This window comes from Alosa pseudoharengus, unplaced genomic scaffold (assembly GCF_046254945.1).
Source record: "Alosa pseudoharengus isolate Yale_2024_CS ecotype anadromous, Long Island Sound unplaced genomic scaffold, YU_APseudo_1.1 YU_APseudo_1.1_scf_6, whole genome shotgun sequence".
Classification (NCBI taxonomy): Eukaryota; Metazoa; Chordata; class Actinopteri; order Clupeiformes; family Clupeidae; genus Alosa; species Alosa pseudoharengus.
The window spans coordinates 38,734,823-38,747,432 of NW_027468848.1; the positions used below are offsets into that span (position 1 = coordinate 38,734,823).

At 42.2% G+C, this 12,610-nt stretch overlaps 1 protein-coding gene and 1 long non-coding RNA gene across 2 annotated transcripts; both read right to left on the reverse strand.

Annotated features, from left to right (window-relative positions):
* Positions 1 to 4,332: 4,332 nt before the first annotated feature.
* LOC143105774 (uncharacterized) lies at positions 4,333 to 7,431 on the reverse strand. The gene is made up of 3 exons (XR_012983537.1): positions 6,808 to 7,431; positions 5,406 to 6,570; positions 4,333 to 5,018 (listed from the first exon to the last, which is right to left on the reverse strand). It is a non-coding gene; the product is annotated as an uncharacterized LOC143105774 (long non-coding RNA).
* Positions 7,432 to 9,400: 1,969 nt separating this feature from the next.
* On the reverse strand, positions 9,401 to 12,409 carry xbp1 (X-box binding protein 1). Its single transcript, XM_076270005.1, is given in 6 exon segments — positions 9,401 to 10,563; positions 10,906 to 10,989; positions 10,992 to 11,078; positions 11,253 to 11,366; positions 11,506 to 11,602; positions 12,055 to 12,409. Coding segments are annotated over 6 exon segments (1,263 nt in total). The 5' UTR covers positions 12,282 to 12,409; the 3' UTR covers positions 9,401 to 9,909.
* Positions 12,410 to 12,610: the final 201 nt, after the last annotated feature.

Genomic DNA, 12,610 nt, shown 5'->3' on the forward strand with positions numbered 1-12,610 from the left:
GAATGGAGAGAGCAGTAACCCCACAGGTACCAGCCATAATTCACATACACTTTTACATGTATTCATTTAGCCAATGTTTTTATCCAAAGTGATTCACTGGTGAGTATTAACATTGCAGCTGCAAAGCAATAGGAGACCCTAGTAGAGTAAACAATGACTACTGTCTTTAAAAACAACAAGATAGCCAACAGCCACTACACCTTTACAGTTTTTCTTGATTGCTTAAATGCTTCTGTCAACTCTGACATCACTTTCACATTTTCAAACACACAGGCCTAATCACTTTGACCAAAATGACACATCGGCCCTGACTCTTACAAAACATTTAAAACATGCAATAAGCAACAAAAGTGTACACATCCAATCAATAATTGCACTATTGGACATCAAAATCCAAATCATAGTCTTTAATACGGACAGGATTTGTTAATACTTATAGTAGTAAAAAGGCAAACAAGCATATCACAGCAAGCATCAATTGTATTCTTTCTTCCCAAGATGTAACTGTCATTGATATTAACTTCAATTGCTGATTGAAGAATAGTGCAAAGGAGTTTCACACACAGATGTTTGAGATTCATAATTATGCAACCAATATCTGATAGTTGTGAATACATCCATAATACAAATGTATGTTCAATAGTTTCCAATAGTTTGGAGGGTTTTTTTAGAGCTATTGTTAACGTTTTGAAAAAGGGTGTAAACAAAAACATGTTCTTAGCAATCAGTAAAAACTGTAATAGTTTTTTTTTTTATGTGTAATAGTAACCAGCAGGTATGCAGTGAATGATTAGCCTAAACTTCCCTGCTGATTCCTTAAGAGACTAGCAAAGGACAGACGGCACCAATGAGATTTAGCTTCTTTGATATAAGCATGCTGTCCGCCCAATCCAAGGTGCTGCAAATCCACAGGTTTAAACTCGTGGTTCAATCTTATAATGGGCATGTATGCAAAGTAGTAGCCATATTGGTAGACATACAGTACATTACAATCCAGCAGTACTTACTGTAATCACAATGGGACAGTTTGATGTTGACCTGTCGTAAACATAGACTGTAGAACTATATATACAGTCTATGGTCGTAAAAGCCACAAAAGATGTGGATGGACAAGTATGCAAAGCTTCCTTTACAGTTGTGTGATTAAAGATCCTGGCCTGACACACATGCATTTACATTAATTATGTATGTTTAAGCAAAGTGACTTAGAGTAGCTCATTTTATAAGTGTGTGTGCTTCCCGCAGAACAATCCTATGAATGTATTGTGTTAGCATCCTGCTCAAAACCATTATAGATCATAATAGAACATGTATATTCTCATTATTTGTGCTAAAATATATTACATGGCATTCATTTGTTCAGTCCACATGTCCACATGTAGTGATATAGATTTAATGAATTAGTGTAACTGCCCAGCTCTGAGGAGATGAGAGGAGGGGAGAGAAGATGGTAGGATACGAGGGGGGGGGGGGGGGGGGTCCTCTTTGACCCCATCTCCTCCTACCCTCTCATTTGTGCCCAGGCGTGTCCACACATCACAGGCCCCAAGCATCTGATCTGAGCCAAGACAGGAAATGGGCTTGGTGTGTATGTGTTTGTGTGTGTGTGTGTGTGTGTGTGAGTGTGGTGAAGGAGTGGCAGTGGCAGGGTGTCATTAAGTGATTGTGGGGTGCCTGTCACTCTCCAGGTGGTGCGGGAGCATGCGGTGAAGATGAGCAGGGAGGACTACGACGCCTGGCTACTCAGAAGGACATCTGGGCCCCGGGAGGCCAAGAGCACAGCTAATATCTCATGATCACACACACACACACACACTCACTCACTCACTCACTCACACACACACACACACACACTCACACTCACACACACACACACACACACACACACACACACACACACACACACACATACAAGGTACATACATACACCCACCCACAAAGTATATAGACACACACAAATGCACACATGCACACAAATGGATAGATATAACAGATAGAGCCTTCCATCTGTGAAAACTTTGTCTGTCTGTTGCACATGAAAGCTTACAATACGATCCGGACAAAACAAATCAATGTCTGAAATGGACGGATCCATTTCCGTACAAACAAACAGGAAACTTAAATGAGGCTTAAGGCACACACACACCCTGATTTGACAATACAGGGCTTGTTGGGCCTATTGTGTGTCTCCCAGGTGCTATTGTGTGTGTCTGAGTGCTTTTGACACACAGGTATCTCTCCCCTTGACTAAGTTACTGAGAAACAGGTGTCCCCGCCCTAACTGTATTCTCTGGAAGAGACCTGGACCTGTTCTGGTCCCAGAACTGATCCTAGGTCAGCATATCTATCCAACATATAATTACTACAGCACCAGGGACATTATATAGACAAATTAACAAAAGTTACATTTCTCAAATTTAAACTGAACCTTAAAATGAAACATATTCCTGGGGATATCCACAGGCAGGCAGGAGGTAGATAATCAGCTGGATTAGTTTGCATGACAAGCTTTGAGGATCATCCTCTGACCTCTCCTTCGGCCACATTTATTTTCACTACACTGAAAACTCTACTCTGTCTGTTGCTAGGCAGATTACACAGCAGCAGACTTGAACATTGAAACTGTTGAAACTCAGTCATACAGACATTGATAAAGAACTAGTTGTGATGTTGAATCTGTTTTGTGATGGAGACGTATTTAATCACACCAAAGACTATTGTAGTCACTCAGGCAGCCCACGGCTATTGTGATGCAAAGGAAAATATGCAGCCTATGGTATGACAAATCATGCCCACACAATGCATTTGTATTGTGTTTTTAAAACAGTCCAAAACATTTCGCATGTCTAGATCAGACTGCAAAATAGGGGTCATTAGCAGTGTACGCACATGTGCTCCTTTGTCTGCGTTTTGTTTTCATCATCACACTTGGGCTGCCTCAGCAGATTTGGACTTTCTTGCAGCACTAGCTAGTAGGTGTCTTATCCCCAATGATAAGCCATCCTGGAGACGGGGGAGGGGGTGGGGCGGGGGCTGCAGACTTCTGGAACCGTTGGGGTCAAAAGGCGGCCTGATACCCAGCCTGGATAAGTCCTTTAACCTGATGATGGGGGTGGCGGTGGAAAACAAAGGGGTTCCGGGTGGTTCTGCTGGGTGGAGTCCATAAATACCTTGAATTCCTCTTTGTCTCTGGCAGAAGCTTGTGTGAAATGTCTCAGATCCCTGTCCTAAAATTCAATTTGTTTAGGGTAAGAAAAATAAATATATCAAAACTTGGATGTTTCACCTTGATGTTTTCAGAAGTAGCAGATTAGCTTGGGCCGCGTTGTTTCTGGCTGTCAGCTCAGCCAGGGTGCTGGAAAAAGTCCACGTTGTCCTTGTTCTTTTGCTGCTGGCAGTATCAACTCACATTGCCCTCCTACGGAAAATTCAATATTTGCTCTTCAATTACCGGCAGGCCACTACATCCCGCGGAGTTGTGAAAGTGGACTTGGCCTTGCAGGACATAAAGTTTGTGCTGTTTGTTCTCTTGTGTGATTTTGAAATTAAATCAAATCAAATCAAATGTCATTTCTCGGCAAGCATCTGCCCTCATATCACATTTAAAATGTTTTTTGGGCAGTAGTAATTTTCTGGAACTGTCTGTTTTTTGTTGTTGTCCTTTTCTCGATTTGGCTTCATGTCTGTATTATCTTAAGTTGGCCAACTAATTTACTACTGATTTACTACTAGCCCCCCCCCCACCCCAATTCACCCTCCGCTACAGGCAAGGTCAAAGGTCTTCTGGCCCTTGTCATTACCCATGGGTCGTGTAATTCCAGTTTACTCCTTCTTTCCCTGAGGCTTTTCCAGAAAACTCTCTCACAAACGTACCTGTTGGTCAATGCCTGAGCCCACAGTGGCATGTCATTCTGTCAGGGCCCCTGGATCACAGTGACATGTTCCCAATTGGGCAACTTTCGCTCACTCGCTAGTCCATGTTATCTGTGTATTTGTGTGTGTGTGTATGTGTGTGTGTGACTGAAATAGCTGTGCAAAGAACGGAGTCTTTCTGATGTCGCAACTTCAAAGGAAGACAATAACATGGGTGGATAGAATTGTGGTTTTCCTGTGAGTTATGAAGACGGCAATACATCATCACAAAACCCTGATCTTGTTTTTTGTTGTTTTTTTTTGGGTTTTTTTTCATTGTTTTGGAGAAACATGAAGATGGCTTTATTAATATTTCTCTATGTAGTAAGGTGTCCAGCTGCACAAACAAATTCAGAGAACAACAGCATCCAGGTGTTGTGAGGATGTAGTTCTATTTCCTAATTAGGAAAGCAATAATCTGTGGGTGACTATGAATATCACATACTAGTATGGTGGTTATATATGGGCAAATTATTTTGCAACTTTTATCAAATCAGATTTTAGATGATTTACAGACTTAAGATCTTTCAAAATAACATCTTTATTATGTGCCAGTCTTTTTCTTTCTGTTTCACATGTTTTGGGCCTCATAAAGAATAAATCAACATTATATCTTAGGATCAAAGGATATTGTTTGACATACAATAAATGTATGATTATAAACAGCAAGTACATGAGAATGCACAAAGTGATAAATATTCTCTTAAATTCACTCAAAGTAAACACACTCAGCTAAACCCTTATGAACAGTGTGTGTGTGTGTGTGTATATATGTTTGTGCTTGTGTGTGTGTGAGGGAGGGAGAGAGAGAGACTCTTGTGATCTCAGTCGTCTGGTGATGCTGGAAAGCATGCCTTTGACATGCTCCTGCTTGCGTATAGCCTAACCTCCTCCACAAGCCTCTGCTCCGCCTCAGTGTGCCTTGAAGAGACTACTTTTCAAGTCCTCGAGTCTTAGAGTCTAGCCTCTCAGACATCCACTGTGGTCTCGATGTGTTGATAAAGGCGTAGCCAGCATCTTACAGCTCACCGATGGCTCCTTCGTCTCATTCAGTTCTCTCTGAGCAGTCTGACTGAGTAAACAACTTCAGACTAGCAGATTAGCGTCTAGACAATGTGTCAAGTGAATTAATGAAAAAAAAAAAAAGTTTTAGATGTGAGCCCATTTAGCAGAGTTACATTTCAATTATGTAGATGCTATATCAATTGAAGTACAGATGCTTTCTTTAACCACACATCCACATAATGTTTTCCATGGACAGCAAGCAAGATCATGAATGAAAAAGTTCAGAAGATTTGTTTGTAAAGTGCTTTTCTTTACTTTACTTTACTAGAAGATGTGTTTCACTAAGAGAGTTTGGAATAATCTGAAAAAGAATGCATTCATGATCAACAATGTAAGATTTTAAAATGCCATGTTATATTCAATGGACCCAGATATTCTTCAGAATGTCTATTCAACAACATCCTTGTAACACAAAAGTCACTCTATACCTGCTTCGTCTCTCCTCTTGTCTCTGGCAAATCCCACAGTACTGCCCTTGAATGAAAAAGGTTTTGATCTCAACTCAGAAAAAGTCCTCCCTTCCTGGCCTGGCTGTCCTGACTCCAGACTTGCTCAGATGACACCACAAGCCTGGAGCGGAGCTCTGTGCTTGGACAAGATGAACATTTCAAGTGGGGGTGGTTTGACGGGGAAACGATCTCACATATGGCTATGATTTTCTCCTCAGAGGCTCTGTGTTTGGGTTTGGTGTAGACAGATGTGTTTTAAAACCCTGCCCTGGTTCAGAATACCGAACGATTACAGACTGCGTCACGTACACAAATCTATAGATATGATGTGACCTGTCCAGTATATGTTACATATAATATGTACATTGTAGGCTATATCATGCAGGGACTGCAGATGTCAATTGCATCAAAAATGTAATATCAATACATAAAGTTGTATGTGTATAACTGTAGGCCTACGGTAAGATTATAAGGAAATCATTTCCTCATGCTAGTGCCACACTGCAGGGCAAGAATTGAAGCCAAAGTGGTAACTTGTGAAATAGAGTGTTGTGAAAACACTTTTGCGAAAGGTCCAGTGAAATAACTGAAGAGTCAGTAATGTCTTAATCTGCACAAACCTGTCTTGTCAAGTCAAGTCAGTTTTATTTGTATAGCGCATTTAACGTGCACAGAGTGCAACCCAAAGCGCTCCACATATAGGCTAAGACATTGTCATTGACACATAGACTAACAAAGACAATAGCGGACGGAGCGGCGTAGTCGCCAGCGTACCCGTGACACCAAGACATAGAACTACATTTAAGAAATAACAAACGCAAAAGATGCCGGACGGAGCGGCAAAAACTAGCCATAGCAAGCTCCCAATGGACAGACCGACTTGAAAGCAGTAAAAAGAAGAGAATAACACGAAAATAACGTAAATAAAGAGAGAAAACATTTAACTAGACAAATCAATACAAAAAATAAATGTGACATTACATAAAATTACGAACATTACATAAAAACAAACAAAAACATGATGCCAGACGGAGCGGCGTGTCTCGCCAGCGTCCCCGAAGAGTCAAGCTTGAAGAGTTGATGAATGCACATGGAGCAAGACCAATTGTGTTTCTTGACAACGTCTATCACCCAGAACCACTTCCTGGTATGAGGGCAACAGAGAAAATATCACAAATGGAAACATGAATTAATTTCAAATGGCCCTTTTATAATTATAAATGGTTGGACATAACCATTTGAAGTTTCTTACTTATTATATAGTTAACCAAATAATGTAACCAAATATTTTACTCATAATAACACATCATGCACAGTTTATCTTTCTCTTTTATTATTATCATCATCGCTCTTCTGCCATATTACCATTTGAATTACTCACATACAGTGTTTGTGTCTATAAAGGTCAGTGACACTGTCCATTTTGCCCATGCTGTTCTTGTAGCTTCTCTGGTTTTTCCCATCTTTAAAGTTCACTGGTACAGATCAGCGGTCAGATCATCAAGAAACCACTGACTCCATGGCACCCCTTAATCGCTTTGTTTCTGCCCAGCCACTTGTGAACAATTCCCCAGGAAAGACCAGAAACAACAAACCATGAGTTTCATGCATGGTTTCGTGAAGAATTCATTTAACCTTCCGCCCTGGTGGTTTCTGTATGGAAACACACATTGAGATAAAAAAGGAAATGAAAATGAAAAGTAGGCCTAGCTAAACCTCCCTAAGCTTGTAACTCTCTACTGTATATGTGTGTGTGTGAGAGAGAAAAATACAGAGAGAAAGGGATCATGATAACCCTCTGCTAAGTAACCGTAGCCATCAGCAACTGAATATGCTACACCACCGTAGGCTACTGGCTGCTGTATGTGTGTGTGTGTGTGTGTGGGGAGGGGTCCTGTTAACAAGATTCAGCAACCTCCTCGGGCCTCTGGCCAGGATTGGTCAGTCTCACCCAGGCTGAAGACAGGCGTATATTATTACTCATGGGCCACATGCTAATTTAAGCATGAACCTTACCATTAAGGACACAGATATCATCATGGTGACTGTCTCACACAATAACCTATTGTGTGTGTGTTTTGTGTCAATCAACGCTCTGCTTTTGACAACCATATTTTTGTCAAGGATTTAGAGTAACACTTAAACACTGAAATCTCAGACAACAATAACCAAAATACCAAACATCATCAAGAATGAAATGCTTGTTTCCCTTAACCTCAACCCTCTCAGTTGCTTAGAACTCATTGCACAGGAAGTTGAGTCAGAGCAGTGTAGCTGAGGTAACCACACTGTGGTACAACTACGCAGAGGGAGTGCAAACAATTTGACGTTGTGAAACCCACATCACAGTGGCAAATTCTTTAAACAGTCAAAAATGACAGGTACATTTCAGAACCTGAAAAGTGACAAGCCAGGTATCAAACAGACGTACACAATTCAAAGGTTCATGTGAATCAGTCCAAAAGAGGAAGCTACTTCCTCAATGGTGATCTCATGACGCCTCCCTACCCAGTGAAGAGCCTCTGTCCAGAGACTGAATTAGATCAGATAGATAGATAGATAGATACTTTATTGATCCCCAAGGGGAAATTCAGTGACATCAGGGTGATATTAACCTGAACCAGTGTGCCCAAAGAAAATATACTGGACTCCCCCACTGTCGCGCTGTAAGATAGCCTGCCATATAATCTAAAAGGCAAGCAAACTCTGATAACGGTCAGGCTCAGTCAGTCGTGTCTATACTTCTAGTTCTAGTTGTGTGAAGAGGCCTAGTTTTATTTCTATAGAACACTTTCAGTAATCTAGCAAAAACATCAAGTGGAAAAAATGATATTCAATCAAGGAACATATAGTCCATTAGCCAGCGGAGAAGTCGGTGCCACGAAAGGGCACCAAACCAAATCAGTTTATTTTGTTTGTCTATGCCCTCACATGACAAAAATGTGTGATGGACTATCCAAACTCAAGGCTGAAGATTTCTACAGCCTCTTAAGTAGATGTCTCATTGAAATGAATGGGATTTTATGGATTTAGGTGAAAAACGTGTACTGTAGACCACCTAATATATTTGGATCTATGCCATGAAGGGAAAACAGATTCAACTATATAAACCATACATTTTCTGAAAGCTTTTACCCTCAGGATGTGAGCTAACATGGGTTTTGACATGTCCCACCCTCCTCATGACTTTGTTTCCCATGCATATACATTGGGTGAAGATAAATCGGATTTACAGTATGGCTACCTGTATATTGAGCGCTCTGCTAAGCTTCAGCTGTGAGTCCCAGATGTCCATAATGCATTTTTGCGTTATAGACACATACAGTATATCAGAAAATTACAATACAGTTTGGTGCCTTCAATTGCCACTAGATTTTTTAATAATAAATTAGTATGTAGAGTATTTTCTTGATTCATTTATTAGTTGCTTCCTAAAAATAAAATCTTTTTTTCATGTGCTCTCTTCAATATGAGTTAATCTTGTTTACATGCATTCTGGAAGATAGTACAGGTAGTATCAACCTACGTGGCGCAGTGTAGAGTAGAGGTCAGTAAATCTAACATCTGATATGTACTCAACATTCAACTCTCCATACAGCACCTACTTATCTTATCGGAATGTTTGCATAGTGTACAGCTGGCCAGGTCTCAAAGTCTTGTGTGTGTGTGAGTGTGTATGAAGGTGGGGTGTACTCATGGGATTTCTCTTAAAACATGTTTTACAATGTCTACACTTACTCTGCAAGTAGATAGTCAACACATCTGTCTTCAACTTCACTGGAAAACATTACAACATGAGCTGAAGTAGACTTGAAGTGGCCAGACTAGGAAAAAGGGAGGGGGAGGGGGGGGCAGATCAAGGTCACGTGCAAGTGGAATGCAGTTTCAGATACTTTCCTGGAAGGGGAAAAAAAAAAAAAACCCACCCCCTGTCCCAAAAACCCTGTAACTATTCAAGACCGCAGACAAAAAGGTTATGCAATGCTTGAAGTTTAATACAGGGCAGTATGCTAGGAGGAGAATGCTGTAAATTTCAAATAATACAATTCATAGTAAAGCATTTTGGTATCTGACATTACATACAGACGACTCACACTAAATACATAAATAAATAGACAGATTACAATTAGTCCCCGGGACCCCTTTCAGACTATTGAGATTGTTGATTGAGTGATATTTAGTTAGAACCCTATACAATGTGTTAGATTTTCTGCAAATCTGACAAACTGATAAAATATTAATTTTCTAATCTGAAAACGAAAACTCCCCATGTTGCCAGGCTAATACAGGTGTACTGCACTTGTCACCAGCCACATGATAAGAGTTAGTACTTTACATCTAGACTTTCAGTTTAGTCTAGGGTAGTTAGGGTGATGACTTCTCACATATTTACAATATAAAGCAAAGAAAGTCACTTTTTGAACTACGCCCAGAAGGGCAGCGAAGGAAAACTAAATATCAAAAACTGATGGCGGTTTAGGGTTCAGACACTGATCAACTGGGGGAAAAGTTCATTGGCGAACACGTCTTCCCATGAGCTCTCGGAGCACAGCGGGGAGGACATGTTGCTGAAAGGGGACGGGGACCTCTCGTATCCAGAGTCACTGTATGCGTCTGTCAGGTAGGCCGTCTTGCCGTAGCCGGCCAGGGAGGGGGACGCCGGCGAGAGGAAGTCATCGATGACCCCAGCAGCGGCGGCGGCGGCGCCGGACACCTCGGGGATGTGCACCTCTTCGGGCTCGTCCTTCACCGAGACATCCTCCACACACGCCACCACCTCCTCCTGGGCCAGGGAGAAGGCCTCCTCCTCCAGCTCCTCCTCCTCGTCTTCTATCTCCTCCTGCTGATCCTCCAGCTTCACCTCCTGCACACTCTCCTGCACCTCCACCTCATCCTCCTCGTCCTCCACGCACACCACCTCCTCCACGGGCTTGGTGTAGATGTGGTCAAAGTGGATCAGTTCATTAGTGGCCTCCAGCTTAACTGGTGCGGGCCCCAGAGCTGCAGGTGCGGCGGGGCATACTGGAACTCCCTCGCCTCCACCGAGCACCAGCTGGGCTTCCTGGGGCCCGGCAAGGGCCCCCTTGAGGAAGAGCTCTGGGTCGAGGATGTCCAGGATGCCAAGCAAGAGATCAGACTGCAACGGGAAAGAAACCAAGTTAAGCCAACATGAACACAATAGATGTCAGAAGGCTTGTTGAACTGATGATACACAAGGCAACTTGCTAGTCAAGGTTCCTGAGTATTGTGGTTCTGGCATATATCCATTGATATTGGGTAACCATTTTTCATCTTTCTTTCTGGAGAACTTAAAAGGCACATTTTTATGGTCATTCAAAAAGAACTCTCGGAACTGCTTTTGATGTTGCCCAGCAACATTGCTCAAAATGTTGCCCTAGGTACCATCATCATCATCATGATTACAGAGGAAAGCCATTGAGAATGGATATGCAACAGTCATTTTCTCCTGCGGTCTCACCTCATTGTCTGAAGAGCCAGGACTGCCAGTATCCATGGCGAACTCCTCGGATTTGAGGACTGCTGGGCCTGCACCTGCTGCGGAGGCACACGTAGCCTGAGTGCTGCGGACTCAGAAGACCCGATCCCCAAACCCATGGAGCTCACATTGGACTCTAACACCTGAACCTGTCCCTGGGAAAGGGAAAGAGATCATTAGATACAGTCCACTGCCAGCAAGGCAGCTCAGATGTCCACTCACACCACAGCAACAACATCCCCCCCCCCCCCCCCCCACACACACACACACACACACACACACACACACACACACAAACGTTTGAGTTAATGTTATGATCTTTCATTTACCTTCTCAACTTCCAAAGTATCTAATCCCAATCTCTGTCTCAGTTCCTCATTCTCAGTAATGAGGTCACTGGTCTTTTCTCTCAACAGCCGATTCTCAAGGTTGAGCTGCTGATTCTGTATGGGGAAATATGTGTGCTCAGTGTCAAGGGCACACATTTAAGAGTCTGTCTGAAAGGTAACATTTACTGTATTTTTTCCTTCTTTTTAAATGTTTTTATTGTTATTACTATTTATTTTAATGTCATCTTCTTACCTCCAGCTCAAGTTCCAAAACCTGCTGTTCCAACTCTCCCATTTTGGCCTTTTTTCTGTCTCTTGCGGTCTGAGCAGCAACTCTATTCTTGAGTTTCCTATAAAAACAAACATTTTCATTAATTTTCTTATATATTTTACCCCTTGCAATAAAACACAATTTCCTGTCAAAGTCGACTACATTAGAAGTAGGTCTCATGTCACTCCTTCAGTGATTGTGTAATTACCGGCCATGTTCTTGCCACGCAGGCAGAACTGGATAGCCTCAACTGGGTGGGACTAAGCGCACTAACGTTACGCATTTAAAAAACGCTAACGTTGCCAGATGGACCGGCCGGCACACGAAAGCATATCATTTCCTACAATGGTTATTTTCAGAACTACAGCAATAATATAACTTCCAAACATAGGCTAATCAAAATTATACATCTCCAGATCCAACTCATGTTAAGTGTCGTTGCATGAAATGTTAAAAGGATGATCGGATTAACGTTACAGCGGCTACTATTAGCTAGTAATACCCGGGATAATAGCACTGCATGACACTTACCTCCGAAGTGCTTTTTCTTCAGGGCTCAAGTGTGTGAGTCGCTGTCTTTTCCGAAGAGGTGGTCCGGATCCGTTTGAATCTGAATCTGACGAGACTTGACTTGAAGGGAGAACAACCGATATTGACCGGTTGAAGCCTCCCTGTGGTGCCGTAGATGAGGCATTTTGTTTTCCAGATATTAAGAGGACTTTGTGGGCGCCCCCAGTCCCTGCTGTCACAACAACCATTATGTGCTTGATGTCGGATCTCTACTAGACCCTCTGTGTCGTAAATTTAGGAAATATTTGTTCTATCGAAGGAATCTCTAAGTCCCCTCGATCTTACAGCAACCTTTAGCTCGCAGAAGATATCTGCCAGTTCCGCCTCTTGCATTCTATTTCTACTATCGTGGTTCAACCTGATAGGACGAGAGCTCTCTGACGTCAGTAGGAGCTAAATCGCTGCTTGGTCGGAGGCTGATGAAATTTACATTCAATATTTCCCCTTGTTGATCACTACACGGAAAAGCCCCGTAACCTTACCATAGACCTAGACGTGTTTGCCAACAAACGAGTAG